At 39.7% G+C, this 24,862-nt stretch overlaps 2 protein-coding genes across 6 annotated transcripts in view; both read left to right on the top strand.

Annotated features, from left to right (window-relative positions):
- The window catches only part of sorbs1 (sorbin and SH3 domain containing 1), a 74,455-nt gene extending 68,139 nt beyond the window's left edge, over positions 1-6,316 (top strand). For all 5 annotated transcript variants that reach the window (XM_081616001.1, XM_081616000.1, XM_081615999.1 and 2 more), the window contains one exon: positions 1-6,316. In XM_081616001.1, the coding sequence (XP_081472127.1) occupies positions 1-68 (68 nt within the window). In that variant the 3' untranslated portion in view covers positions 69-6,316.
- Positions 6,317-9,553: 3,237 nt separating this feature from the next.
- Positions 9,554-18,975, top strand: pdlim1 (PDZ and LIM domain 1 (elfin)). Its single transcript, XM_008430037.3, has 7 exons — positions 9,554-9,864; positions 12,528-12,679; positions 13,370-13,454; positions 15,960-16,129; positions 16,897-17,051; positions 17,138-17,255; positions 18,508-18,975. Exons 1-7 carry the CDS (start codon positions 9,769-9,771, stop codon positions 18,692-18,694), a joined length of 963 nt encoding a protein of 320 aa, XP_008428259.1. The 5' UTR covers positions 9,554-9,768; the 3' UTR covers positions 18,695-18,975.
- Positions 18,976-24,862: the final 5,887 nt, after the last annotated feature.

The raw sequence follows: 24,862 nt of genomic DNA, 5'->3' as shown, positions 1-24,862 counted from the left end.
GCACATCAAAGAGGACAAAACAGTTTGGGACTTTCCCTGGGAATTACGTGAAGGAAGTGAAACTGTAACGAAATCTAATCTGCCTGTAACACACGGTTGCCTGTCAAGCTTGGGGAAGTTATTGCTACTGCGCGTTGGCTGCTGGGTAGAATAGTCATCTGGCCAGGCGAATACATTCGTCTGGGGAAGTGATCAGTGCGGCGGGGGGGATGTGGAAGGACGGCGGAGGGGACGGCGCTCTCTCCGCCCAAACCGCCATCACACGCTACTCACTGCTGGGCAGAATCCATCCGTCTCCAACATGTGGGGATTACGTCACTCGAATTAGCTGGTGTTGCCCAGATTATAGCTTCCAGTACGTCCGTGTGTTTATGTAGCACCTGGTCTAGATCACCACATCACAGTGGATCTTATTACCGAAGACGGACTGTGGAGGAGGGAAAAATGTCATTTTTTGTGGAGCCACCTTTCGGGATCAGAGGTGCGAATCTTCAATCATGGATCTTCTTGATTTAAAAATATCAAATTTACTTCCCAGATGTGAAATTTTGTCTGTCAAACAGACTTTTCCCCTTTCATTCTGATTGAAGAAAACAATCATTTTGAGTTTAAAGGGCATATATCATTATTATTAAAGATGACCTATAATGCTTCCTTGAACAGGTTATGGTCGGTCTATGGCCTAAACAAAACATGTTCATTTAATTTTTTGCACAAACCATTCTTAGATGATGAGATTTTAGTCTGCCCACTTTCAGAATGAGCTGTTTTAGGGCTCTGTCACTTTAAATCCATATAAGCTGCAGCTGGTCACCCCCCCCAACAAATCAACGTTTACACTTACTGCTGCAAACAGATGCGTCATTTTACAACCACACTTCTTTGAAAAGCAGAAGTGGAGCCTCCTGCACAACCAACAAGATTGCATCAACGTTTGCATCAAGTGGCTTCAGACGCTGATGAAGAAAAGAAGTTGCAGTTACTTGTAAAACAAACTGTTCCAGCCTGACGAACTTGGTGGTGTGGCTGCCGACTGCTAGCAGCTCCAGCTGTGTGTCAACTTTAAATAATTTATACATTTCAATCGTAATTTTTCTATTATAAGATATCTTTGTAGCAAACATGCCGACTCCATCCTCTTTCCACATATTTGCCTTAAAACAGGGAAGCCAAACATTTTCATTTTTGGCCACATCTAGATCATGAATGTCTTCGAAGGCCCAGTTGTTGCAGAATGTGTTAATAAAACTAACCGTAAAACTGTTGAAACTAATCTACGCTTAATTAGCACTTCATAACATGCAACATTTTTAAACTTCTTTTTACACTCATGTAATTTGTCCATGTACAAATGAAAACTGTTTTGTTTTTTGATTAATTTTTAAGTACACAACTGGTATCTTAAAGTTAAATTTATGTGGCTCTCTGCAGTTTAGAGGGCCACATAAATGGTCACAGTGGCCGGATTTGGCCCGCGGACCGCGAGTTTAGTACCTGTGCCTTAAAATGTTCATTTTTTTGTCAAGGAAACAAAAGATTTATGCGCAGATGTGTGCAGAAAACACATTATCTACAGTAGCTAAAATACATTATCCATATATGGTCATACTTCCTGTTTTAGGGGGCGTGGCTTAAGCTCTTGTTTCAGAAAATTATTCACTTTGGAAACAAACAGAAAGTGAGGTACTTTATTGAGTTTTCTGCCTCTTCAATATGATGATATTTGCCCTTTAACCGTCTGTTACGTTAGCGACCCCTGCTGGAGCTGGTCGGATTTTGCTTTTATTTCATCATAAATTCAGTGTTGTTGTTTTTTAGGGGAATGTTAAAGCTGTTACACCTCCGTGTAACCCTAACGCTTCAGATACCGCTTCAGTATTGCCTTGTTTTGTTTTCCAACCAAACATTCTTCGTGATGCAGTCGGGTGCACGTGTAGAAACAACAAGCTTATTTAAAATGCTATATTTAGGCCTGAGCAGCGAAAGCCTGTTGTTTTTTTCTATCGTTTCTGTAGCAAACACAATGCAGGACACATGGACTGTGTTGCATGTTCTCTACCAGTGAAGCGCTTTTGATTTGATTTGATTTTAGTGATGCCTTTAAGGTAGCTAGTGAGCCAACGCCTTCAATACGACTACCAGACGGGCGTGGCAGCACTTAACTTCCTGTTTGTCCACAGCTAAAAAGATGAAAGCAGATTGATCTGATGACCTACACTGCAAAATCACAATACTTTTGGTTTAGTTTCTAGTGTAAATATATTAATACACTTAAAAATAAGACAAAACTCACTTAGAGGTAACTTTTTACAATGATATAGGAGCTTGTTTTAAGTTAACAATTCCTTAATATTAAAGCAAAAGTTGTAGTTCCACTGACAGCTGGCTCTGTGCCGTTACCTAGCAACGCCAGTCAAGCGTAGCCCGTTGCCTAGCAACCCAGTTCTACTTCCTCTGGCAGATCATTTCATGTGTAACAATACATTTTTCCAATAAGTGAACTAATCTAGAACTTTTTTATTAACGTTTAGTTATTTTCTTAAAACCAGCTCCTATATATTGCTGAAAAGTTACTTGTAAGTCATTTTTATCTTATTTTAAGTGTACTAAGATATATCCACTAGGAATACTTGGTAAGATTTTGTGTTTTTGCAGAGTACTGCTATTTAGTTTTAGTCCAGGAATGTGATTTTTACCGATTCTTGTAGAAGTTTTAACCACATCCTCTGTGATCAGATTGTATCCACACACACACACACACGAGGCCTTCTGAAAACGAGCACGTGTTTGTTTTTCGTTCTGTAAATGTTCTGCATGCACTGTAAAATCAAACTGGAGCATGAAATCCCATCTCAACCCAATTCATCTTCCCACAGAGGTGGTGACAGGGTTTCACTTTAGATCCTCTGAAAGCATCAGAGCCGTCTTCCTGTGTGAGAAACGCCACATCCCAGAGTTAAGCTACCTACAAAAACAAGGATCATTATTGATCTTTTTTGGGTGTTTTCTTTAGGATCCGTCTTGTTTTTGTCTCTCAGCTCTGTGCATGTTAGTCCTGAGCAGATCTGCCGGATTGTTCTGCAGGTACCCGTAGAGCTTGTTATGACCTGCACAGAGCAGCATGACGCTGTAGTTTGAGGGTTATTTGCTAAACAGGTATTTTTAAGCTGCTTTGGTGCATATCAGGGCTCTGTGCAAAGATTATAATAATCATTTCTCAATTACAGCCTAGCAGACCATCAGTAGTTATCCCTTTGTACGGTGCCTTGAAAAGTATTCACACTCATACTTTTTTTTTTTTTACATTTTGTCAACTTCCAGTCACAAACTTCATTTTCTTTTATTAGGATTTAATGAAAGATCAACACAAATAATTACAGCATAATTACAGCTTACATATGGAAACTATGAGGCAGCGTTCACACAGCAGAATGCGACGCAAATTAAATTTTTGTGCGTATTTGACTTTTTCCACACAGCAGTGTGAACGGCCCAAATGTATGGAAGAGGATTAGCCAGGAATGTTTTTGTTTTTTAATAGAAAATTTTGACTTTTAACTCATAATTCTGGTTCTGTGTCGATCTGCGTCAACTTCCAAATAATCAAATATTCTTAGGTGTACATCAATTATGTTGTTGGCTCATGAAAGTGATCACATAAATGTTTATTCCTTGTAGTTGGATTTGTAAACCTGCTCTTTGTCCTCACTGAAAGCCTGTCAGGTTTAATTGGCATGTTTGAGTTTTAAGACGAGATTTTCCTGCATGGTGCATAAACAGTTTAAATGATTCTGATTCAGAGAACAAGAAGTCAGAATTTTAAATTCTTTTGATAACTGTTTTTTCCCCAGTCGCCCTAATCTTGTTCCGTACAACTGCGATCCTTTCAATCAAAAACAAAAAAACCACTTCATATATGGAACTAAATTGTATTAGTTTTCAAAACATAACCTAATTTTTGCACATTCTTCTTTACAAAATAGCTCCAGCTCACTTTGAATGGTCTTTCAAAAAAGATCCTCAAATGGATGCAAGTCTAGACTTTGACTAGGCCATTCTAACACATCTGTATGCTTTGATCCATCTTATAGTTGCTTTGGTTGCTGAAGATGAACCTCCGCCCCAGTCTAACGTCTTCTACAACCTCAAGCTTTTTATTTTTTTTCCATGATTTCTTTGTTTTTACTGATTCTTACTGTTTTTATTTTATTTTTCCCTGATGTGTCCTCTGTGAGATGTTGTTGCTGTAAACCTCTCCGTTACTTCCTGACCTGTCTGCCGTGTGTCTGTCTTCCTGATGTCCACTAACGTTCCCAGACAACGTCATACAACAGTTGGAATTTGTACTGACATTAAATACAATCATTAAACATGATTTTTATTTATTCCACACCACAAAAACAGGAAAACCTTGCGATTTAATAAGTCATCTTGATTTGGTTTCTAGTGCAAATATCACTTGAAATAAAACTGAACTAACCTGTAACGTCCCAGCAAGAAACGGCAGCTTGTTTAAAGTCAGTTATTTCTAAATGCGGATTTTAAAAAGTTCTGGTTCCACTGGCAGATTATTTCACGTATTTCACAATCCGCTGGCCTTGAGCCGTTACCTAGCAACGCCAGCCAAGCCCAACCCGTTACCTAGCAACCCAATTCTAGTTCCAGTAGCAGAATATTTCACTTGCACCATGACATTTTCCCCATGTTATAAGTGAAGTAATCTGCCAGTGGAAATAGTAATTTTTCATGAATTTTAAGGAATTATTTACTGTAAACAAGCTCCTATATCTCACTGAAAAGTAACTTCCAAGTTAGTTTTGTCTGATTCCATATTTGCACAGGAAACTAGACCAAACTGAATTGGTAAGATTCTGTTTTCGCAGAAAAATTTGTGTTGATCATATAAAATCCCAACTGTTTTTCTTAAAGTTTGTGCTTCTGATGCGACAAAATGTGAAAGAAGAAACATACCTTAGATGGAAATCAAATGAAGGAAATGTGGGATGTAAATGAAGTTTGATTTGTCACCAGAACAATCAGTGTTCCCATTTCTTTGGGGTTTAATTCAGTTTTTTCCCTCCGACTGCTTTGCCAACATAGCTCGAGTATTTCCTCAGCTAGTTTGTGATAATGCGCTGCACTGTGGGTTTGCACCGATGTAACGTTCATGTTTTGTTTCACCACAGAGGCCTCCACGACATGTTTGTTCCTCTATAACCTCAGCTTCACATCAACGTGTCTGGCTGGTTGAGAGTGTGACGACTTGTAGCTTTGTAAACTTCCATTATATATATTTAAAAGTAGATTTTTTTTAACACCCGATGTAAAAATGAGTCAGTCGGAAATACTCACTGCAGTGTTTTTGTGCTCTATTGTGCTCCATACAGCATCAGGGAGTGAATGAATGTTTGCAGATATGAATGTGATGCAGGCAGCGTTGTCCAAACTTCATCCTAAATGAGAAAAGGAAATGATGTAAATATGTAAAATAGAGCAAATAGACTAAACGGCAGGAGGATCAGATTGTTCTCTCCGTCACTGGGATTATTTACCATGAAGGGTTTGAGGCAAAGCACAGAAGGTTTCACATGTTTTCACGTTCGCTGCCATTTGTGAGCATCACGATGATTTACAAAATTATGCCTCATTAGCTGCGTTTCCGTCACAAATGTGCGCAAAACTTCGTTAATATTCCGCTAATGTCGGATTAAAACACAATTTTGTAATTGCAGTGTTTCCATTTAATAAGAAACGGAATTAAAATCCCACGTGAATAAGTTTGTACACGCGATAAATCATTAAAAACATGCCGCGCCGCGATCCTCCAACTACTTCCTGTTTTTTTTTTTTCTTCTTCGTGGTCTGTGCCAGTGACAACATCCGGTTGTTGATCATGAGACTCGTTTGACACGAAGATATTGTTTCTATAGCAGTTTTGCTAATAAAACCAATTTTGATATGTCCAAAAATAACCTCCTAGCGATAAAACTTTTTTTTTTATAGCACAATTAAATGGTGAATGGAAACGCAGCTACTGTCATTTTTTAATTTTGATTTACTGAGATGTATCGGGTCATAATTCAGTGTAACCACGGTCTGTTTGTTACCGAACCAGAACCAGTACCTAAGAGTGTGACACAGAAATAACGATTAACAATTGAAATAATTGGGCTGGTTTGATGCGATGCACAACCTGCAACAGGTTTGGTTTGTTTGCTTCTATTGCAGTGATGTTAGATTAACAATATTAAAATAAAGATACCACACACGGCTGTGACTTCGGTATTATGCAATATTTAATAAACAATTTAAAATATTATGTGTCTTGTTGCATTGTTTATCACTTTAGTTGTCGACAAAGACTGGAATCTGTCTAGGAGAGCAGATATTGAAAACATCTGCTTTTTGACGTAACCAGAGCCGGCCCAAGTAATAAGCAAGAAAACAAGAATAGATTATACATAAGAGATTTTGTTTCTACATTGAAAAAATACAAAATATTATAAAGTTTTTTCTAGTTTTAATGCAAATATCTTAGAACATTGGGCATAAGAATAAACTACAAAGGAACTGTTCAGCAAGATATAGGAGCTTATTTTAAGTCAATAATTCACTAATATTAATGGAAAAATATAACATGGAAAAAATGTCTTGTGAAATGGCAATCTGCCAGTGGGACTAGTACTTTTTAAAAACAATATTAAGAAATGATTGACTTAAAACAAGCTGCTGTTTCTTACTAAAAAAAAAGTTACTTTTAAGTTAGATTTGTCTTATTTCAAGTGTACTAAGATATCTGAACAAGAAACTAGTCAAAAATACTTTGCAAGAGTTTTAATTTTTTCATTCAGTGGGCAGGGAATCCAGAAATCTTACTCAAGAGTGGCAATACTTCATAATTAAATTAATCAAATAAAAGTAAAAAGTACAGCAAAGTGTTAAAAAAGCTACTCAGGTAAATGTAGTTGAGTAAATATATAGTTACTACACAACTCTGGCTAATGGGAAATATGAAACCTGTAGGGTTCTAGTTTCACCCTTCAGGTTTTACAGCAGTGGTTCTTAACCTGGGTTCGGTCGAACCCCAGGAGTTCGGTGAGTCGGTCTCAGGGGTTCGGCGGAGCCTCTGCCGCGGAGGTAAAGACACACTTGTGTAAAGTCGTGATGACGCCCCGCTTTGCCATTACTTGCTGCAGAGGATCATGTTACATTGCTTAGCCAATCAGAGGATCACGTTACATTGCTGAGCCAATCAGAGGATCACATTACATTGCTTAGCCAATCAGAGGATCACGTTACATTGCTTAGCCAATCAGAGGATCACGTTACATTGCTTAGCCAATCAGAGGATCACGTTACATTGCTTAGCCAATCAGAGGATCACGTTACATTGCTTAACCAATCAGAACTGCGGAGCCCTGATTGAAGGAGCTCCTCTCAGCAGGGATTTGAACTTGTCTTTAATTACTTCAGCAAAGCTCACGGTTTTTACCAAATTCTGTAGCTTTCGGTGAACTTCTAAATCTGCTCCTTAGTCGCATCTTTTCGGGGTTGCTACTGCCTCTAGTGGCGTGGGGGTGGTAACACAACTAATATAATTACACCACTAAATCAGAATACCGCAAAGTCTTAATTATTTATTATTAAATTTTCATTATCTTAAGAATGTAGTGCTAATTAAATGATCTAAACACCTTAAAGTGGTTCCAGTTTCTCTCGATGGCCAACCTGTTGAAACTGCGGCAGATTTTAAATTCCTTGGGTTGTTCCTGGACAGTCAGCTCAACTGAAAACACCGACTATATTTTGAAGAACTGTTCTCAGAGACTCTACCTTTTAAGAAGACTTGGTGATCTTGGGGTGACCCAGCTAGAGTTGGGTCACTCCTATGTCTTGAATTTGGGGGAGGAAGAATCATATTTTAAAAGGGTTCAGTGAATGCGCATATGAAACTGGTGGGTTCGGTATCTCAAAACAGGTTAAGCGCCACTGTTTTACAGTGATGCACTGACACAGTTTTAGCCGGGCTGTGGTTGTAACAATCAGTACCACCTTTACTCTCCTGCAGGATCTGATCGTTAGCAGCAGAGGGGCAGAAGTTTAAAGCCCGCATGCAAAGCAGAGAGGGCGTGTTTCATTCAGACTGGCCGCTTTCAGCGCGCAGCTCCTGGCTGGAGTTCAGGTCTTGGGAGCGGCACATTCCACATCCTGGGATTTTAGCTCTACCATAAATGGTAAGCTTGCACATAACAGAGTGACGTAAAGGCAGGGCTGACATCCCCTTGAAACAAATAGCTGAGCTCAGATGAGAGGGGCGAAATGTGAAGAGGGGTCTCTCTGCTCTGCCTTTAAGAACTTTTATCAGCTCCAAAGGGAAAAAAGTTAAGATACTTTCAGCAAATTGTCTTTATAAGGACGCTTAAGTATGTTTTAATATGTGGAAACTCAGAAATGTCAAAAATGTGCTTTCAGATTATGTCAAAAATAAACAAGAAAACATTAAGAGACTATTAACTTTTTCAAATTCAAATTGAAACATATTTTATTAATCCCAAAGGGAAATGATCTGTATTACAGAAGCTTGTTATAAAGACAAAAAAAGACTTTCAGACGCAAATATGTGTAAAAAATTTTAACATTCTGCTGTCAGAAATTTAAAAAATGCACTTGCATGTTTCCATTAAGTAAGAAACGTAAATCACACGTGAATAAGTTTGTTTGCAATAAGTGATTAAAAATCATGCTGCGCCATCATCGTCCTACTACTTCCTGTTGTTTTCTTCGTCATGTTTGCAAGTAGTAACATCCATTTGTGTAGGTCTCGGAAAAAATTTTCCATTGTGGTTTTGCGATATACACTCATTTCGAAACAGCTGAAAAACCACCTCATATTAGCGCAAATACTTTCCATCAAAACACGTGAGTTTTTTAAATTTTCTTTATTATTATTATTATTATTATTACTATTTATTTCATTGTCATTTTTTTTATTGGCGTTTCAATTAAGCAAATTCTTTTTCGCAATACCTATTTGGTCATTGGACATGTAGCTAGTGCAGTCTCTTGAAGAGGATGGTCAGGGTTGCTCATAATTTTATTCATTTTATATAAAAACCCTTTTTTTCACCATTATCTCCAGAGATCCTCTCACCAGAACAGGTTTATTTATCAGGTTGTTTAGCCTTTTTTTGAAAACTTTTTGACTTATTTTGTTGTTGAGAAAAGTTAAATATCTCTACAGATATTTCTGAAATTTGGTAAACAACTGTTTTATTATCATAATCACAGCCCATATTAGCTCATATTAGCTTGGTGGTTTAACGAATTAACAGATGTTCCCTAAAAATGTTTTATAGTTAAGAGTTCATAATGTCTCTTTATTGATTACTTTAACTTTTTTAACGCTAATATATTTTAAAACCGAAAAAGACCAAAACTGGTTACCAGAAGTTGAGTCATTTGTGTACCTAACGTTTTTTTTTTTTGTTTTTTTTTACCAACCTCTAATATAAATCAAGAAGAAGAAGTGGCTGGACGTAGGTGTGAGAACGCAGTGACTCATCTTTGTAATACACGATCTCTGGACACCAGGTTATCAGCGAGGAAAACCTCCACGTTTATTCGCCCAATTGTCTTCGGAGGGTCCACCCCTCCGCTGCAACGCTGCTCAGCCTCACCTCGCCGACTGCTTCATGTCAGAGACAGCAGGAACTGAGCCAGAGGTCGGTCGTTTTTAACGCCTAAAGTTGCCTACTTTAGCCTGAAGCGATGCCTCCTGTCCGGGTGGTGATGCAGGGTCCCGGCCCGTGGGGGTTCCGGCTCGTCGGGGGTAAGGACTTCGAGCAGCCGCTGGCTATTTCCCGGGTAAGTTTGGCTTCTCACTTTCACACTTCAGTTCAGCCATGTCCACAGCAACCTTGCTGCCGCCTCGGTGTTAGTCAACGCAGGCTAACGGGAACTGAATTGAGGATTTATTGGGTTAAAGTCAGGCTAACTGCGGCTCAACTAGTAACGGTTTTAGCTAGCTGGGTTCAGTTGTTTACCTGCGTTAAGGTGTGAATGCGGAGGTAAATTAACCCTTTATTTGAAAGTTGGTCTATTTTTAGTTTGTTCTTTCTCTACGTTTCTCCTAAACTGTCATCAGTTTAGGAGGAGCGACTGTGAGATTATAAAAACATTAAAAATATTAATTTTTAGTGAGAGAGCTACAGGAAGGTGTGTCATTCATGACCTCTGTGCCCTTTCGCTCTTTCTATGTTATTTTACAACATCTATGTGTATCTACAGGCAGACACTCATGACTAATACTGTTTGTTTTGCTGCCATCTAATCATGTGTCATTAGGATGACCTTTGAAAAGTTAGGAGCTCATGTGGCTTTAAGTGTTTTAATGAAATAAACTTTTCTTTAGTGATAATTGCTCCTACAGCATAAAGTTAACTTTGACATATTTTAGGGCTTTTTTTGTCTGCTTTGGCTTGTAAGCCGAGAAACAAAAAATCAAAACAAAACGATAACATAGAGCAAATAGATATGTCCAAACGACTGAAGGTGACCATATAGACAAGTTAAAATATAATGCCCTCCTTTCAGCCAGCTGAGCTCCAGCTCCTCAGCAACAGACATGATGGAGGCAGCATTAAAGTAGAACAGATATAACTTTAATAAAACATTTAGATATCAGGAAACTATGCCATATTTTATAAGAAACCCATATGTTGACAAAATAAGCAACATTTTCAATTTAAAAACTCTTTTTTGATTCTAAATTACTGAATAAATATGCAAATGGGTCCAACACTTAAGATATTTAGTCATTTTTATCTGTTATTTAGGTTATTTAATCATCAGAGATTCAAATTGCCGCCTCAGCCGTTCAGCTAAGGGAAGCGGTGCATCAGATATATGGACGTACCAGAAACTGTTCCGTCGGGAACCTTTGATCATTCTGATAATTGCGTGAAATTTTTACACTGAAGTCGTGACCCTTGTTTTAATTTTGCAAATGTAATTAATTAATTACATTTTCTTAGCTACTCTCTGTGAGGCTCTAAGGGACAGCTGGGTAAATGTGAGCAGGAGCTGCAGCAGCCATTACAGTCCGTCCTTCACTGAACTGTATTTGTAGAGGGGGGTGTTGAGGAAACCCCAGACTTGTCAGAGCGTGTGAACGTCTGAAACAAAGCTGTGAACACATGATGGGCTGATGTTTCAAAAAGCAGACGGAATCACTCAGTTACTTCCAGAGTTATAACGGGTTTGGATTTTCATTGTGGTTCAGTTTTATTTAATTTCTTTTAGTCATCTAGTTAGTCTTAATTAGATTTTAGAGTGTGTTTGCTAGGTTTTGTTAGTTTTAGTTAAATTAGTTATAATAGTATTTTTATTTTTTCAGACTTTGGTTAATTTTTAGGTGCAGAATTAAAATATTTTATTTTCATTATCTATACTTTGATTGGGTAATAAATACTCAATATTTTTTAAAAATTTATTAAATTATTGTTTTAACTTTTGCTGTTTCCATTTTGTAGATCAGCATAGGTGGATAATTTGTTATAATTTGCCAAAAACCAACGTAAACTAGCTGGTGGAAAAATAAATTTGATACTGTAAGAAAGGCTAATAAATGGATTCATAAACACAAAACAAAGGATATTAAATCTATTATTTCTGTGTGTTTTAGTTAGTTTTATAGACACACGATGTAGTTCCAGTTAGTTGTAGTTTTCCCCTTTAATTACGGTTTTATCTTATTTCAGGTGACAAAAATGTTTTGTCAATTTCAGCTTTTGTTTGTATAACACTCAATAATTATGGGGTACAGATAACTGGCTGTATTCATTTGTCTTTTACTGCCACTTCTCTCATTGCTCCCATAAATACCGAAACATACTGTAAGAATGCAGGTTGGTGAGTCCGGTGTGTGCTCAGCTGGACTTCCTGTTGTAAACGCTCCACCCAGGAAACCTGATTAGGAATGCCTGGACCGTGCCAGTCGCTCCACTTTAAGCTCCTTATCTCCGTGAAACATCTGCCTTCTGGGCAGCAGACTGAAAACTCCAGTTTGTAAGTGGCTTTGCGTCTGTTTACTGTAAACAAAGCTGCGTGTGTGAAGAGGATGCACCGCCCCGATGTGAGCCCAGGCTGCAGTTAAACTCAGTTTACTCCGTTTTTATTCATTCAGAAATCAGCCTGAATGTTTTTCACTCTGAATTACAGCTGCAACGATTCGTCGGATAATTCGAGTACATCGCTTATTAAAATTCCTCCAGGCAAATAATCTGCCTCAAATCTTGTTTTTGCTTTGTTGTTATGCTAGTACCGTCATATTACCTCAAAATTGACTCCTGAGACAATTTATCGTCTGGCAAAATTTGTTATGGTAACAGGATGGACAGAAATAAAAACTCGTGTTGATATTGATACTATTTGTTCTCTGAAATAATCGTTAAATAATGCTCTGGCTGTGCGGAAATCCCCAAATAACTCCTGGTGTCATTGACGTGTGATTTGTTTTGCCGTCGTAGGTCAACCCTGGCAGCAAAGCGGCGCAGGTCAACTTGTGCATCGGAGACATTATCCTGTCGATCAACGGCGAGCCGACGGAGAGCATGACTCACCTGGAGGCGCAGAACAAGATAAAGGGCTGCGTGGAGGAAATGGCGCTCTCCATCGACAGGTGGGCTGCAGCGGCACGTAGAAGCTGACTCAGCTTCCATCCAGGTGTTCGGTGACGGCTGTTTGCCCAGGGAGGCGCTCTGAGCCGTGTCGCAACTAACATCTTGCCTCACCGCATCACATCAGTGGCCTCCAGGAGGCGGAGAGCCGCGGTTTATTTAAACACCACCGCGTGTTTTTGGTCCAGTTTCTGCTGTAAATATCTCAGTTCGCTTGAAATTAGACAAAACTAACAGACAAGTGACTTTTCAGCAACTTTTTCAGGCAGCAATTCCTCAATATTGATGTAAAAGTTTTGGTTCTACCGGCAGATTATTTCACATTTAACTGGCTCTGTGCCGTTACCTAGCAACCCCACCCAAGCCCAGCCCGTCACCTAGCAACCGAGTTCAAATTCCACCGGCAGATTATTTCACTCGTATCATGACTTTTCTCCCCATGTTTTAGTGAAGTAGCTAATCCTTTTTCCATCGACATTAATGACTTGTTTACCTTAAACAAGCTCCTGGTTCTTGCTGAAAACTCTCTCGTCAGTTATTTTTCTCTTGTTACCGAGATATTTGTGGTTGAATCTGGACCGTTTTGTTACTGCTTGGTAATATTTCTGCGTTGAACCATCCTGTGTGTGGAGCAGCTCAGAGCTTTAACCCTCATTTTCCTTGTTTTGTTTTGTTTTTTTTCTGCTGTGCAGGTCAGAAACTAAGCTGTGGTCTCCGCTCTCGTCTGAGGAAGGAAAGTCTCACCCTTACAAGATGAACCTGGCGTCAGAACCGCGGGTGCGTTTCGTCGCTCACTGTGTTTAAATCACTGCCTTAAGGAGCAAAAACTCACCTTTCTTTACTTTTTTTTTAATGCAGGTAGCCACACGGTTTTCCTAGAAGTTGAAATATTTGTGCGCTTGCGAAGGTTGTGGGATATTTTTGTGTGTGCCAGAAATGAAGTCATTGTTTGCTTCCCAACAGGCGGTTTCCTAGGAGACCGCAGTTTATCAGCCGAGCCGTGATGCAAGACTCAGTCGCTGCTGTTCAGGGGAAAGTTGAGGCCAAAGTTTGAATCCATGTAGGAAACGGAGTCGCAGTCTCTCTCTCTCTCTCTCTGTCTCACTCTCTGTCTCTCTCTCTTCCTCTCTTTCTCTCTCCCTCTGTCTCTCTCTCTCCCTCTCTTTCTCTCTCTCTCTCTCTCTCTCTCTCTCTGTCTGTCTCGCTCTCTCTGTCTCTCTCTGTCTGTCTCGCTCTCTCTGTCTCTGTCTCTCTATCTCTCTCTCTGTCTGTCTCGCTCTCTCTGTCTCTCTCTGTCTCTCTCGCTCTCTCTCTCTGTCTCTCTCTCTCTCTTCCTCTCTCTGTCTCTCTCTCTCTCCTCTGTGTGTGTTTTTCTCAAACACGCTTCAAGCATTTGGATGAAATCTGAAGCTTTTATCCTTGTTGGCTGAAACTTTCTGCAGATGTGGTTTAAAAAGAGTCTGCAGAGTTAATAGATCCTGACGGCAGATGCTTGAAGCGTGTTCCCGCTGCGTGTTCCCGCTGCGTGTTCCCGCTGCGTGTTCCCGCTGCGTGTTCCCGCTGCGTGTTCCCGCTGCGTGTTCCCGCTGCGTGTTCCCGCTGCGTGTTCCCCCTGCGTGTTCCCGCTGCGTGTTCCCGCTGCGTGTTCCCGCTGCGTGTTCCCCCTGCGTGTTCCCGCTGCGTGTTCCCGCTGCGTGTTCCCGCTGCGTGTTCCCGCTGCGTGTTCCCGCTGCGTGTTCCCGCTGCGTGTTCCCGCTGCGTGTTCCCGCTGCGTGTTCCCGCTGCGTGTTCCCCCTGCGTGTTCCCGCTGCGTGTTCCCCCTGCGTGTTCCCGCTGCGTGTTCCCGCTGCGTGTTCCCGCTGCGTGTTCCCGCTGCGTGTTCCCCCTGCGTGTTCCCGCTGCGTGTTCCCGCTGCGTGTTCCCGCTGCGTGTTCCCGCTGCGTGTTCCCGCTGCGTGTTCCCCCTGCGTGTTCCCGCTGCGTGTTCCCCCTGCGTGTTCCCGCTGCGTGTTCCCCCTGCGTGTTCCCGCTGCGTGTTCCCCCTGCGTGTTCCCGCTGCGTGTTCCCGCTGCGTGTTCCCGCTGCGTGTTCCCGCTGCGTGTTCCCCCTGCGTGTTCCCCCTGCGTGTTCCCCCTGCGTGTTCCCGCTGCGTGTTCCCGCTGCGAGGCATGAGCTGGATGTGGTGCCGGCGTCGCGACGCGTTTGTTGGATCGCATCGTCAAGTGAAATTCAGGGTTCGGACGGATACTTGAAATCCTTGAAAATCCTTTAAATGTTTTCAAGGTTTGCAAACTTTAGGGTTTTAGATGTTTGAATTAAACGGACTGCAGCTGGAGCCAGATGTTTTCATTTATTGATGATGTCACAATAATGCAAGTACATCAACTGATAGACTTTAATGTTGTAGAGAACAATTAACACAGGAACTGGAAGATATTTTAAATATCCAACATAAAACGCAACAAAATTTATTATAAAGTAAAAACTAGAACTGAAGCCATAAATAAAAATTATTATCTGTAAACAAAATATCAATCATCATCATGATTAATATGATGAAAAATGGCTTAAATATTTTAATTTATCATGAAATTTCTTAAAATACAAAAAATTTTCTCACTCTGAAGTTAAACTTTTATCGTTTCCAAAATTATTTCTATTTGCTAAATTCCAGAAAACTTTATGGAAATTTTTTTTTTTAGATTTATTTTAAAGTTTCTTTGTTTATTTGTTTGATTTGAGCAGGAAACTCATTTTCCTTAAGATTTGGTTTGTTTCAGTATAATGAATATCTATTATTGATCCGTGTAACAGATATGAAGGTTATTTAAGTTTTTATACATTTAATGTCGGTGAGATTATGGGATTTTTTTAAATGAGTGTTTTGCTGCATTACAAACATTTCAAAATATAAACTTCTGTTATAGTTGATCTTGTCCTTAATGTAGAATGTAAAATACAAGACGTTATTAATAAAAGTGATTAATTATGTCGTTTAATATTGTTGAAAGTTGATTTGTTTTGTTTTTCACTCCAAAATTTTGCTGGAAAAGTTTGAAAATGACCTGGAAAAAGCTTGAATTTTACTTTGGAGAAGCGAACGAACCCTGAAAATGAAACCATTTAACTCGTCTAATCAGATCTGCTGAATATTAAAACTGCAGTTTTTCATGCATGTTTGCGTTTGAATTGATCAAAACGTCACTGTGTGAAGTTTCCGCCTCACTGTTGGAGCCAACAGCCCGAACAGGAACCTCACTTTAAGCTTTACTTTGTTATTCAGGAGGTGAAACACATCGGCTCGTCCCACAACCGCAGCGCTCTGCCGTTTGCTGGCTTTGGCCCAAAGGTCGTCACCAACCAGTACAACAGTCCGTCTGGCCTCTACTCGTCTGACAACATCAAGGACTTTAACTCGGCTGTGGACGAGGTGCAGACGAACGAGCCCAACAAGTGAGTTCTGCTTAAACGCCCGTCAGAACCCAGTCAGGTTTGTGTGGTTTATTAGTGCATTTTGGTTAATAAACCAAAGTAAAGAAACCTGATTATCCAGATGAAGAGCCACTTAAAAAGAAAAGTCAGAATCGGCCTTTTCTTTTTCCAGAAAGATGCGGATGCTTCATTTTTCCTTTCTCCAACATGCTAGTAGTATCACGTCCAGGTTCTGAACCGTCTTTTCTTGGTTTCGGCTCCTTTTGCTTGGAATTACTGCATCAATGCGGCGTAGCACGGAGCAGATCAGTTCTGCTCTGTGTTGTTTCTGTTAAATGTCTGGTGTGACGACAGGAAGGTTTTGTTTTTGTTTCTTTTTTACTTGTAGGATCAAATTAACTTTCATTTCACATTCAAGTTGTAAGAAATTATCAGTTTTTGTCTATTTTTGAAAGAAACAACATATTTTTCAAAAGAATAAAGTCAGAAGTGCGTTCAGATCTACCCAGGAGTTTCCTGGAGTATTTTTGTTGAAAAACCTTTGAGTTGTTTTTAATCAGGCCTTTTTGTGTTGAAGCCACTACACATTTATTCCACAGCAGTCATTTGGGGCTTTTATTTTGTTGTTATAAGGACTTCCTGTCACGCTCTGGTTCCATAAAATGGATTCCTGTTCGGTCATAAAGAAAAGTGTCGTCCGTCGTGTTGGTCTCCAAAGTATCTTAATGTTATGTGATCCACAAAGACGTGTTTGAACGGTTTTGATGCTAATGTTGAGTTTTTTTCAGAGCGCCATCAGAGCCGGCGGCGGCGGCGGCGGGAAAGCGACCGGCGTTACCAACGGACTCAGAGGTCTACAAGATGCTGCAAGAGAACCAGGAGTCCGACGAGCCGCCGCGGCAGTCCGCTTCCTTCAAGGTGCTGCAGGAGATTCTGGAGACAGGTGCCGATACCAGACTGTTCAAAACTCCTGCAGTGCAGATTAATGGCTTCATAGCATGAAAACATACATTTCTGTTTGTTTCGTAGGCGACGCAGACAAACCGTCAGGCTTCAGGAGCGTGAAGGCGCCGACGACAAAGATCGGATCTTCTGTCGGGGGCACGGAGAAGCTGCCCGTCTGCGATAAATGTGGCTCTGGGATTGTGTGAGTATTCACACGGATGTATGTAAGGTCGCACTGAGGTCGCGACGGGGGCCAAAAAACGTCAAGCTGAAAGTGGGGCTGGACAATAAATCAATAACAAATATATGTCGCGATAAACACGTGATCAATATCAATAGATGATGCATCTGATTCGGTGAATCCAATAAACTCTGATCCAGAACCGCACAGAAAAGATTGTGGAATCAACTCACTCACTCGCGATGTGGTTGCTTAGCAACTCGCTCATTCCCTGGTTGCCTAGCAACGGCCTGCTGAGTAACTGGCGCAGCAGCAGTTTAAAGTTTCGTCACCGTTTCTCTTAACTGCTTCAAAATAAACGATGTGGAGTGAAAACTGGATAAAACAGGAATCGGATGTTTAAAACAAAAACTAATCAATAGTTATCAATAGAAACTTGTGAAACGATTACGAAGTGATACGTTTTCAGCCCAGAAGGGAATCAAAGGTCACGAAATTTAGTTTTTTGGGGGTTTTTTTTTAGTAATATTGCAAAAATACTCAAATTGAATTTAGTTTTTTATTTTTAGTGGCTCGATACTGAAGAAAACACGAAGTATTTGTGGGAATAAGCCTTTGATAATTATGTAGCCATATTTATGATGCAACCTGAACGCGCAGTGACACCAATCTAAGCGCATATATCTATGTGAACAAACGATAATTTATACAAACTTTACGTTAACTGTTAGTTTGGTCATTAATAATTTATAAATCAATATTTTGATTATGGACAGTGATTCTCTTATGTGTCAGACATTTTGTTAGCGCATTGCTAACCGGTTTAGTCGTCATCCAGTCATGATTCAGCTCATTATGGGATGTCAGCTGGTAATGAAGGGACTTTTATCTGAAGTTTGTCTCCACCTTGTGGCTGAAGGCAGTTTGACACTGGAGCCGTCTATTAATTACATCTTTTATTGATTTTTTAAAAAATTCAGCTTTGTTACTAAATCAAATTATAATTATAGTTTTGTGTAGAAATAATTTATGATGTTTTTCTTACTGAGGTTAAAGTGGAGATTGGAGCATCTTTAACCTGAGATTTTATGGCAGATTTTTGTTTTAAAAAGTTGAAAATTACCAGATAATTAGTTTTTTTCAGTTAATCGACTCACCTTATGGGATTAATCTCTGTAAAATGACGTTTTAGCCTTAAATTTCTGGTTTTAACCCTTTGTTGTGCCGGTCTTTGGTCTTCCTGAGCGACTGACCCTGTTGAACGTGTCGCCAGGGGGATGGTGGTGAAGCTGAGGGAGACGTTTCGCCACCCTGAGTGCTACACCTGCACAGCCTGCGACGTCAACCTGAAGCAGAAAGGACATTTCTTCGTGGAGGAGCAGATTTACTGCGAGCAGCACGCTCGGGAGCGCGTCACTCCGCCGGAGGGCTACGACGTCGTCACCGTCTTCCCCAAGTAGAGCGCTGCGCCGCCCCGCCCCGCCGGCCTCGGACTGCACGCCGCCTCCCGCTCTCAGACACAAAGAAAGAAAAACCACGATTTGCACATTAATTTTGTCCCTGGAGTCTGTTATCGATCATGAAACTGTTCAAGTTCTGCTTTTCTGTATGTTTTTCTAAATAATGTTAGTCGCCCCGAATAAAACTTGGATTTTTATACAGTGAATAAATATTTTTATACTGCAGAAACGGCCCAAAGCATGATGGAACATGGCTGCCAAATAAATCCTTTAGCTTTAAACGGCTGGTTTGCTTTGTGATTATTGTTGACAGAAGAAGTTAGAACTGCATCGATCTGTCAAATCGGATGTTTCAGTTTTTATTTACCTAATCAGGAATGGATTCAGGTTGGATTCAGCAGGTTCTGGTTTAGTTTGATCAGGTTGAAGTTTCTCCAAACTAAACCTTCTGCTTATCTTTTTACTAAACCAGATTTATGGAAAGAAAAGTGACAAACTGTCAACAAAGAGAAACCTGATCAGAGGAAGTCATGTGAGACTGACTGGGTCTGTTAGAAATATGGAGCCCGAAATATATCGCTGCTAGCTCAAGCGGCTAGCTCATGATTAGCCCCAGATTGCTCACCGTTTTGTTTAATTTTAATCAGATTGAGATTATCTGAAACCACTGACAGCCAATTTACTGCTGCAATTTTTGCTTTTACTTCTGTAATTTTATGAAGTATCGCACTCCACCCGCCTCTGATAAATGACAACAAATGTAAGTTATAGTATTACATATTTAATTTAAAAAAATACAAATATATACAGAACATAATTCTGATGAGTCCCTTTAAACCTTCTGTGATGTCACCAGAGGTTTTGCATAATTTACAGCAAAAAATAAAAAATTAGAAAAAATGACAATAGTTTGCTCCAAAACATAGGAAAAAGTGAGTTTTATGGAGCTAAATTAGGGCCAGGAAGTTTATTCAAAAGAAAACAAATGTTAAACTGGAGAAAAAAGAAAAAAAAACTTGAATCTGAAAAGTAAACTTGAACATTTTTTTGAGTTTCACATATTTTTTCTCCTGTTTTAATTTTTTTTTTCTGTTTAAATTTTTTAAGTTTTGTACTTTTTTTCCAGCTTTAGAATTTTTTTCAGGTTCAAATTTATTTCAGATTCAAATATTTTTTTCAGCTTTATTTATTTTTTCAGTTTCAAACTAATTTTTCTGTTTCATTTTTATCTTTATACAGCCAACTTTATGGCCATATTTTACCTCCATACAGTTTGACATTTTCAACCCAAAGTTTCTACCAGGAGTTTCTGATGACATTCTCCCCATGGATCGATCTGAAATAAATTGTGACCGGAATAAAACTTTTGCAGCTCAGTTCATCAGCAGCGGCGGCGCACCAGGACTCTGGGGGAGATCCCGCGTCCCACGCCGCGGGGTTTGCGTGATGGTCCGCCATGCGCAGCGTCTCCGTCAGCGCCCAGATGTAGTTGCGGGCGAAGCGCAGCGTTTCTATCTTGGTGAGCTTCGCGTCCTCCGGCAGCGCCGGCAGGATGTTCCGCAGCGCGTCCAGCGCAGAGTTCAGGTTGTGCATCCGGTGGCGCTCCCGGTCGTTGGCCTTCATTCTGCGCCTGCCGCGAGGTCCGCACTGCTCTGCGCTCGTTTTTGACGCTTTTCTGTCGCACATCCTTCGCTGCTGCTGCTGCAGTTCAGACGAGTTTTCATCAGAGTCTCTGGAAGACATCCTGCGCAAATTAGCACATTTTAACACCATTAACAGGCATTTTGCACTGATTCAATCCTGCAAACAATAACGTCCAACTTTCCACCTAATTTTTTTTTTTAATTTTCAACTTTAATCTAAACCAACTAAACAAGGTTCACCTGGGTGGATCTGTTTGCACTTACTTTTGCGGACAGGTGAAGACGGGACGCGGAGACAGACAGACGGCCGTCCTCTGCTGTCGCTGAGGCGTCAGACCCGTTTATGTGCAGCTGACAGTGCGCGATGGATGCGCATCTTTGTCATTTTATATGCCCTTTATCTTATCTTTTTGCGCAGCCTGAATCAACAGCGGCCGACAAATGGCCAATCAGCGCCCGAGCAGCGCGTCCCCATCCGGTCCCCTCATTCTTTACTGCTTTTCTTATAATATGCTTCAAAAACTGGTGCAAATCTGTAAATCTGGTTAAAAATATCTATATATTTTTAAACATTTTATCTGCTTTGCGGTTGTTAAACTACTTTTAAAATCCGTTCAGATAACTGCAGGTGCAGAATTTCAGTGCAGATAAATAGTTGCACATTTTGAAGAAAATTCATTTTATGAATCAGTTTCTGCATCAGAACACAAAACATGCAAGTCGTTCCGGTATTTAAATTCAGATGATACATTTGGAAATTAATTTCCAGTCGTTTTTCTTTTTTATGTCACCAATTTAATACAAAATTTATTTGAAAAATAATTCGAACCTAAAACTCTAAGGAATTATAGCAACAATGTTGTGAGTTTCTTTCAATAAAAAAATAATAAAAAATCAGAAAAAAAAGTCAAATAACTACTTAATCCTTCAAATGTTTTATGTTGGTGTTCTCGTGTGTTAAGACATTTATTCCATCCAATAATTTTAATTTATGTTGCTAAGGTTACATGCAGACATCTTGTTGTTTTTGATAAATTTCTGCCTGTTTTATCCTTCATTTGGATGTTAAACGTGATGTTTGTACGTCCATTACTCACATCCAGGGACAACAGATGGAAAATCTGCCTCAAAATAAACTTTGCTGTTTAAATTTAACTGTTTATTGATGCTCTAAATCCTTTTTATTGATGAATAAATTAGCTAAACTACAGAGCATCTGTATTTCCACCTTTTACGCACTCAAAATGTCGTCCTTAATATCGCACCTGCAGATTAAATGATCTTTAAAATTTGATCAATTAGCTAAAAATCACCTCCAGGAGCTCCGCTGCTGTAAAATAATCGAGAATAAATATATCTGAAATTGTTTCAAAACAACATTTATTTCCAGCCTAATTGTGTCTGGATGATTTTTTGCGCGTATTTTCAAATTTCCAGTGAAAAATACATAATTTTTTCAACTTTTTAAACCAAAGTTTCACTATTTTACTAACATTTTGTCTTCGTTAAACGTTTAGAAAGATAATAATTTTAACTTTTACCGGAGAAAATTATGTTTCTAACCACGCACACATTTGGTTCAACATTCGCTTTGTGCGTTGAAGCGCAAACTTTCCCCGTCAGGAGTGAGACAGTTACGCGCGGAGCTGCAGAGTAAACCGGATCCGATTTGACCAAACCTGCTGTTCGGATTCAAAGTTCAAAGGCTCGTTTACTGTGACGTAACAGAACAAACCCAGATTCTGCTGTAAAAGCGGCCAAACACCTGTGCGCCACGACATCTCCAAAAATATGCCCATTCTGGCCACAACCTGATGGCGCGTCGCTGTTTATGTTTTGATGTTTTCTTCAGGAGGTTGAACATTAGTGGAGTGGACAACAAGCAGCGGGAGCCTTGGAGCTTTGACTAGGACGTGATTTACTGACAAAAGCTCACAAAGAGCTCCACTTAACTTTCTGTCTAAATATGTGTTTTGGGGGCATTCTGATAACCATATGCTTTCAATAAACTGGACAAATACACTTGTGCGATAGGAGATGGTGGCCGACTGTTATAAAAAGGCTGGAAAACGTCTAAAGTAAACGGAATACTGCCACTTTACAAATACCCACCGGTGCCAAATCCATGTTCGGATATCTTGGACAGGTGTGCGTTCGGACCTGTCTGTCCCTTCTTGATTTTTTATATGATCGGCGTCCCGCTTATTATGCAAAGTGTGGGCAAACACGAGAGGCCAGTTGCTGCGGAAATGGCAGAAAGTGATTTAACAATATTTAACAATAAACTGAACAAGCTGCGGAACAGGTGATATACCTGCCGACGCTGCTGATTAACGCTCCGCTTTATGCGGCTCCTTTTGCGTATTTATTAAAGCAAATCTATTTATTATTACTTTAGCAAACAGAGGAACCAGGTGGGGCTTTATTTTCGTCTTGAGCTTTTTGTTTGAAGGACGTTTTGAAGGGGACAATCAAAGTCCAACAACTCGCTGACCAGATTGTTGTCGATCCCAAACCAGCAGCGGAGCCTTTCAATGCGGCCCCCTCCCTCTTCTTCTGTCTGCCAAAGAGCTGCTGGGAGGAAGAAAAAGGAAACTTCTTCAAGTGAGGAAAAACATCTTAAAAACATTTAATTGCAACCCGGATGCCATATGTACTCCTCTTGTGAGACCCCCAACAATGTGACTGGCTTTTAGAAACCATAGAGTGCGCCTTTGGAGACATGTGCGTCTTTGGAGAGGTGCGCGCGTCGTGACCAGCGTGACCCCCAACGCACTTTACACAAGAACTTATTCACTTTTAATGTGCTTTGGAGTTTCCTTTCACAGGAGACGCATTGTACGTCTCAACCCGGCTTTTGAAGGCAGTGTACACCAATTACAGTGGAATCGCTGCTTCTCGGAGACGGTTCGTCTTTTTGTTGGACGGTTTGGACGCTTAAGGCACAAAATGGGGGCAAGTCGCTTCTTTTCACCCCCAAACAGCTGAAGAATATTTCTTTTTATTTGTTTTTGATTGCCCGTTTATGCGTTCATTAGTGCGTCCAGTTAAATAGGTAGAAAACGTGAATTTTATGCTTAAACGGACAAAAGTGTTTAAATATTTAATATTTCTGAAATTATTTAAATAATAATTTCCAATATATTTTGGCTCCGATTCAAAAAATATCTTTATCACTTGCACATGTTTCTATATTTTGACTCATTGAAAACACTAAAACTGCATAACTTTTATAAAAAGTTACATAATGCTCTCTACAGCTAGCATAGCCTGTTATGAATGCTAAGGCTAGTTAGCATAGCCACCGATAACGGCGGATAAATGGTTTTTCTGTAATGGTAAGGTGTTCCTCTGCAATTAGCACATTTAACAGAAAGAACATGAGATTGATTGACAGCGTTAAGACCCGCCTTCTGGCTCTGATTGTTTTTGATCAGATTGGTAATAATAGCTCTGGGAGAGTTGGAGGAGATCGATCTTTTCACAGATTATCTATCTCATGTTAAGCTGTAACAACATGTTGACAGTTTCAACAAATATGGAAAAAAAATATACTTCCTATAAAAGTTATATATTGCAGTTTTAATGTCGTGTTTGAAGTTTTTTTCTGTCTAGACTTTTCTGCCAGACATCTTAATTTCGCTCTGTAGATCAAGGCTGTTGAGGCTAGCGCTAACTAGCTGCTAATATGCCCTTGCTAGCTAGCTAGCTGGCTAGCTAGCTCTTCGTGTCAAGCTGCAAAATGACAAAAGTTCCAGTAATACTCTTTTAGATCTATTTTTCTTGTACTATGTTGGAAACTATCCAAGTTAAAGATGGATAGTAAATATGCAAAATAAAGAAATGTCTATTTTTATATAAAAGTTATTTACTGCAGATTTAGCTTCAGTATATTTTCTTAGGATTCTGTGTAAAATGCAAAGTTAGTCATTAAGCGGAAGTAAAAAGATACGTCCTGAATATTGGAGTGCATAGCAATAGCTAACTTTCTGGATCTCCACAAGCAAACATTTGAGCCATTGAATTAAAAAAAACATTTTTTTTTTAATCTTTCCCCTGGAGTTAAACACAACTTGATTTCTACTCTTTTAGACTAAATGTGAAATCCAATAATCTCACATTTCTTATTGAGTGGAGATGTGATCCGATAAAAATTAAGTTTTATGAACTGAATTTACAACAGATGGACTCGGAAGAAATTCTGAAGGCTTTTCAGTTAAGAGTGCAAAAATACTTAGATACTTATATATGAATTATATATATATAGCATAAAATTTTACATAACAAAATGAAAAAGTTAGTTTAAGGCGGTAACATTACATAATAAGATGATGGATAGATAAATAAATAGACTTTTCATAAAATAAAGAACATTACAGGTAATCCTGAGCATCTTCTTCATGAGACTGTCTTAGAAAAACAGATTGTCTTCAGTCAGAGGCTTCTTCTGCACTGCTGTGATACAGACCTCTACAGGAAATCCTTCCTGTCCACAGCCATCAGCATTAATAATGCTTAATTTGAG

This window comes from Poecilia reticulata, chromosome 15 (genome assembly GCF_904066995.2).
Source record: "Poecilia reticulata chromosome 15, P_reticulata-male-v2, whole genome shotgun sequence".
In the NCBI taxonomy this organism is placed as follows: Eukaryota; Metazoa; Chordata; class Actinopteri; order Cyprinodontiformes; family Poeciliidae; genus Poecilia; species Poecilia reticulata.
The sequence above is the reverse complement of the archived record's forward strand: the minus strand, read 5'-3'. Positions and strand labels throughout refer to the sequence as shown.